We start from the raw sequence: 5,274 nt of genomic DNA on the forward strand, positions 1-5,274 counted from the left end.
GTCGGGCGGCTTGCATTTTCCGCAGCAAAAACAGCAGCAGCAACAACAGCAGCAGCAGCTGAAGAGTGTGCAGCACAGCACCAGCGTCTGCAGCACAACAGTCAACATGGTCATCACGTCACACATCACAAGTACAGAGCAGCCACGCCCACCTTAAACCACCATTTGGACATGAGGAAGTAGTACTTGACGCTCTCCTCTCCAAACTGCTCGGACACGTAAAGACCCATGGAGCCGTACTCGTCGTAGATCTTCCTCTTGGTCTCATCGTTCAGGATGGAGTTGGCGTTGTTGATCTCCTTAAACTTCTCCGCCGCCTCTGGGTTGTCCGGGCATTTGTCTGGGTGGTACTTCAACGCCAACTTCCTGGCAGGCAGATGAGGAGGAAACAGAATTCAAGTGGGCTGAAGTGAAGTGGAGTGAGCTGAAGGGAATTTAAGTGGGCTTCGGTGAAGTTAAGTGGGCTGAAGTGAAGTTAGATAAAGTGAACTTTAGTAGAGTGGGGTGAAATGGGCTGAAGTAAAGTGAAATGAAATGGGCTGAAGTGAAGTGGAGTGGCTGAAGTGAGGTGAAGTGAACTTAGATGTAGTGGGTAAGGCTGAAGTTAAGTGAAATGAAATTATGTGAGCTGAAGTGAAATTAAGAGGGTTTAAGTGAAGACAAGTGGGCTTAAATGAAATGAAGTGAAGATAGGTGAAGTGAACTTTAGGGAAGTGGGCTTAGGTGAAGTGAAGTGGGCTTAGGTGAGGTGAAGTTGGCTGAAGTCAAGTGGGATGAGGTGAAGTGAAGTGGGATGAGGTGAAGTTGGCTAAGGTGAAGTGGAATGAGGTGAAGTTGGCTGAATTGAAGTGAAGTGGGCTTAGGTGAGGTGAAGTTGTCTGAAGTCAAGTGGGATGAGGTGAAGTAGGCTACAGTGAAATTAGGTGAAGTGGGCTGAAGTGAAATTAAGTTAGGGGAAGTGAACTTAATGAAGTTAGCTGAAGTGAAGTGAAGTAAGGTGACATCACATCACGTGAAGTTAGGTTAAGTGAAGTGGGTTGAAGTGAAGCAAGGAAGAGAAAAAGGAGACTTGAGTAGTCACCTGTAAGCTTTCTTGATGTCCTCAGCTGAGGCCCCTTTCTCTAGTCCTAACACCTTGTAGACGCTCTCCCCGGCTGTGGACATCTTCCTCTGAGGCCGCGAGGGGTTTGTGTTGGTGTTTGGGTCAGACATGGCTTACCTCTGCTCTCCAGCAAAAGACAACAAAGAAACATCAGCATTTTTCACACAATAATAAGAATTCATGCTGGTATGAAGCTGAGATAGGCTCCAGCACCACCCGCGACTCCAGAAGGGACAAGTGGTAGAAAATGGATGGATGGATGGATGAAGCAACAATTACTTTCAACAAGTGAATCCTGGGTGTGGCGCCGCATGCACACTCACATATACACGCACTGATGCGCGCATGTACCACTTTGAACAGAAAGACTACCAGAAGTCTGAAGCCCTCCTGCTCCGAGCAGAGAGATCTGACCTGGCTGTTAAATACCATGAGGTGACTGGAGTTTTAGGAAGTAGAGCTGTAATTTATGTTATTTGCTTGTTTTGCTACTAGAGGTGGGAGAAATAATACATTTTTAGATGCCTCCCAATTTAGACTTGAACGATTATAGAATCGATTAGTAAATGTCAATAACCGAAAATCGATATATTTATTGTACCGTATTTTCCACACTATAAGGCGCACCTAAAAACCTCCAATTTCCTCAAAAGCTGACAGTGCGCCTTATAATCCGGTGCGCCTTATATATGGACCAATATTGAGCCACAACGAGTCTCGCAACTACGGTAACTACGCCGACTTCATTTTCCCCCTTCTACGGCTGCTTACCATAGAAGAAGTGCTTCTTCTTCTATGGGGGAAAATTAAGTCTGCGGCTGCTCACCGTAGAAGAAGAACTTCTTCTTCTTCTACGGGGGAAAATGAAATCGGCGGCTGCTTAACGTAGAAGAACTTCTTCTTCTATGGGGGAAAATTAAGTCCTGTAGTTGCGAGACCTAAACTTTATGTAAAGACCCAAAAATGGCTCCTATTAAGAGACACGCTTACGACGTAGAGTTTAAACTCAAGGCGAATCAGTCACGCAGTAGAACACGGGAATAGAGCAGCAGTGAGAGAATTTAACATTAACGAATCAATGGTGCGGAAGTAGAGGAAGCAACATGATGACCTGCGCCAAGTAAAGACTAAACAGAGTTTCCGAGGGAACAAAGCGAGATGGCTACAGTTGGAGGACAAACTCGAACAGTGGGTTGTTGAACAGAGAGCAGCAAGTAGAAGTGTCAGTAAAATCACTATTTGTTTTGATGACATTACCTTTAGCACAGCTCCATCTAATGGATGCATAACGTAACCCCAGCCTCTACTGTAGCATCTATTCTATGCGCCTTATAATGCGGTGCGCCTTATATGTGAACAAAGCTTTAAAATAGGCCATTCATTGAAGGTGCGCCTTATAATCCGGTGAGCCTTACAGTTGTAAAATTTGGCTGACTGCAGTGGGCCACCTCTATTAGAGATCCGACCACCTCCTTTATTATAGGGCCTTACTGTTCCAATTTTACATACATTTCCATGAATTTACTAAATGCAAGTCAACTGTGTCTTGTTTCAAATGCACTGTTTTCAAAAGTTGCAAGTGATAAACGCTTATTTTGTGAAACGAAAAGAAATGTAAAACTGCATCAATATACTTAAATTAAAGATGCATCAACAATCTATTTTTAATAAAATCGTAGCTCCTGAATCGTAATTGTAATCAAATCGTGAGTTGGCCAAATATTCCCACCTCTAATACATACATACATACATACATACAGACATACAGACACAAGCTGCCAGCTGGGTCATTGACCAAAGAAGATTATGTTTTGCTGACCTCGCAGATTACTCGGGTAAAGTCCACAAACACAAACGACATACGTATTGCTTTCATTTAATCGAGGTTCCTCTATAGCTTCTTTTCTGTGAATGTCTTCTTCATCTTCATCATCATCATCACAGTGGCATGCTGGGAATATCGTGCATCCCACATGTGGAAAAAAATCCAGGCGCTCTGGGTCAACACCCCTCGAGTGCACAGCGTGTTAAAGTAATTAAAAACCAAACCCTTCAGTGAGGAGATAAAGAAGGCCGTCATTTTAATCACACACTGCACGCCCCGATGGCGCTAAATCATTGGCAAAGAACCCCAACATGTCCACCACCTCACTGTATGTGAATTATGTAATAATGTAGGCTTATTTTGTATGCACTATTACTATGTGCACTATTAAACAGAGAGAAAAGTAGCAGTGTTGTCTAACGGCAAGTCTTTCAACACTAGTGCCTAAGTTTAGCTCCTTTTCAAAAGCTGAGGAACAGAAAGCAGACAGAATATTTTTAGACACCAACCTTAAAAGTCAATCAAAACCTTTGCTGTCTTTTCAAAGACAATTTAGTGTTGCTGCTGTTTCACACTGACACTATTATTTCGCCTGTGTTGGTGTACCTAATGAAGTGTCCATCAGGCTAATGACTGGCAGGTCAAGGGGGCGGGGCAACCTACAGACTCCTGCGAAGTGTACAGTGCTCGGTTATGCATCCTGTGCGTCCAAAGCATATGTTGATTAAATTCCTCGTCCTAATATCTTAATTTGGAGAATAACTGGGCATCAAATCGTGACCACTTTTCCCGCATATTAGGCGTTTCCGGTCTTTCTCTTGCGAGAAATGCCAAAGCCGTACGTGGCTGGCTAGACTTAATCCTTTCGCTAATGTTAATCTCAGCTCACCAGGATAATTAACTGCTTTCTATTATTCCCCTTAGCAGTTAATGAGTACACCATGGCCGTGGAAGAATGAAATCTGAAATAAATAAATAAAAATCCCAATTGCATGTGCTGACATTAAGCTACCTGCTAGCTGGAAGCTGCACCGACATCGTCCTGCATTAGGCATTCAGTGTATTTAATATTTCTCTTTTTGTTGCAAAAATATCACAAATGTTATCCACATAGACGTGTTATTAAATGAATCAACCGCAACACGGTCAACAATTTGGCATTATTTTAACATTCTTTATGCATGGAAAAAATAAGAGTGGATCCCATAACTCAATTGTATGTTTAACTGGAAAAATACTACTGATTTATTTGTTGGATAGTTATCAGCAAATAATGCATGAAAAGTATCACGATTTTTTAAAATGGAATTCGGCCTATAAGGCGCTTGCCTGAACCGGTTAGCATCATGCTAGCTGCTGCAGGCTGGTCTTACCTGATGCTAACTGGACGCTAACTGGATCATAGAGGCATCTGGGTCGCGGTCCGGACCTCCAGTCATAGGCTCGGTGCGTGACGGGGACGTCAGCCGGGGTGTGGTGTGCATGTAGCGGCGCCGCTAGCCGAGGCGCGCCGGTGTAATCACAGCTCGCTCTTTCCAGGGAATGACGACCGCACACTATGACGCGTTTGATGGCACACGTTCACTCCGTCATCCCATGCAACGTAGGCGCTCTCATCGATACGGTGCAGTCTCTGTCATTCAACTAATGACAGCATTGTTACTACGAAGCAGCAGAATGAATAAACCATTCGAGTAAGAGAAGATACAACAGAATTAAACATTGATGTAGCATATGTGCAGTGTAGACCAGTGCAGCAGAGTGAAATACCTGCTGAGTCCAAATTTTATTCAATCATTTTTCACACATGGTCTATACTTTGAGATATACTCCTTCCAGTTTATTGTCATTGCTGTACCATCAGTTTGTTCCATTAAACACGCGTGTAACGTATGTGTAATGGCCATGGAGTGACTGTCCATGAGTGTAACATTTTCCATCACTCAACCAAGCCTCATGCAAACTCTTAGGGGATGCCTAAAGGGCTATTATTTTAACCTCCAGCTCATTTCATATTGGCCCTCTGCATGTTCAAAAATAGGACTAATAAATTAGATGTCATTTTCAGATGTTGCTATGTTTTGTTTAGATATTTTAGCATAGATTGACAGTATATTATAACAGTGTCATGTGTTAGGGCTGCCCAGGCTAAATTGGGACACTTTTTATTTGTCCTTCAAATTTTTTTTTTACCAACATTTTATTTATGTGAAACAACTTTTATACTTTTCAAACTGATGTTTTGTTCTGAAACAGGGATGTCAAATCGGGGGCCACATGGAGAAAAATGTACTCCCAAGTGGGCCGGACTGGTAAAATCACGGCACGATAACTTAAAAATAAAGAC

At 42.9% G+C, this 5,274-nt stretch overlaps 1 protein-coding gene across 3 annotated transcripts in view; it reads right to left on the reverse strand.

The window, feature by feature from the left end:
* LOC133648570 (dnaJ homolog subfamily C member 5-like) overlaps positions 1–4,452 on the reverse strand; it is a 12,210-nt gene extending 7,758 nt beyond the window's left edge. For all 3 annotated transcript variants that reach the window (XR_009825890.1, XM_062044793.1, XM_062044794.1), the window contains exons 1-4: positions 4,301–4,452; positions 1,082–1,221; positions 153–366; positions 1–87 (exon numbers count right to left, since the gene is read on the reverse strand). The exon at positions 1–87 is cut by the window's left edge and continues 73 nt beyond it. Coding sequence is in view for 2 of the 3 variants with exons in the window: in XM_062044793.1 (XP_061900777.1) it covers positions 1–87; positions 153–366; positions 1,082–1,212 (432 nt within the window). In the remaining variant the exon portion in view is untranslated. The remainder of the gene's footprint in view (positions 88–152; positions 367–1,081; positions 1,222–4,300) is intronic.
* Between the last annotated feature and the right edge of the window lie 822 nt (positions 4,453–5,274).

This window comes from Entelurus aequoreus, linkage group LG04 (genome assembly GCF_033978785.1).
Source record: "Entelurus aequoreus isolate RoL-2023_Sb linkage group LG04, RoL_Eaeq_v1.1, whole genome shotgun sequence".
NCBI classification, from domain to species: domain Eukaryota; kingdom Metazoa; phylum Chordata; class Actinopteri; order Syngnathiformes; family Syngnathidae; genus Entelurus; species Entelurus aequoreus.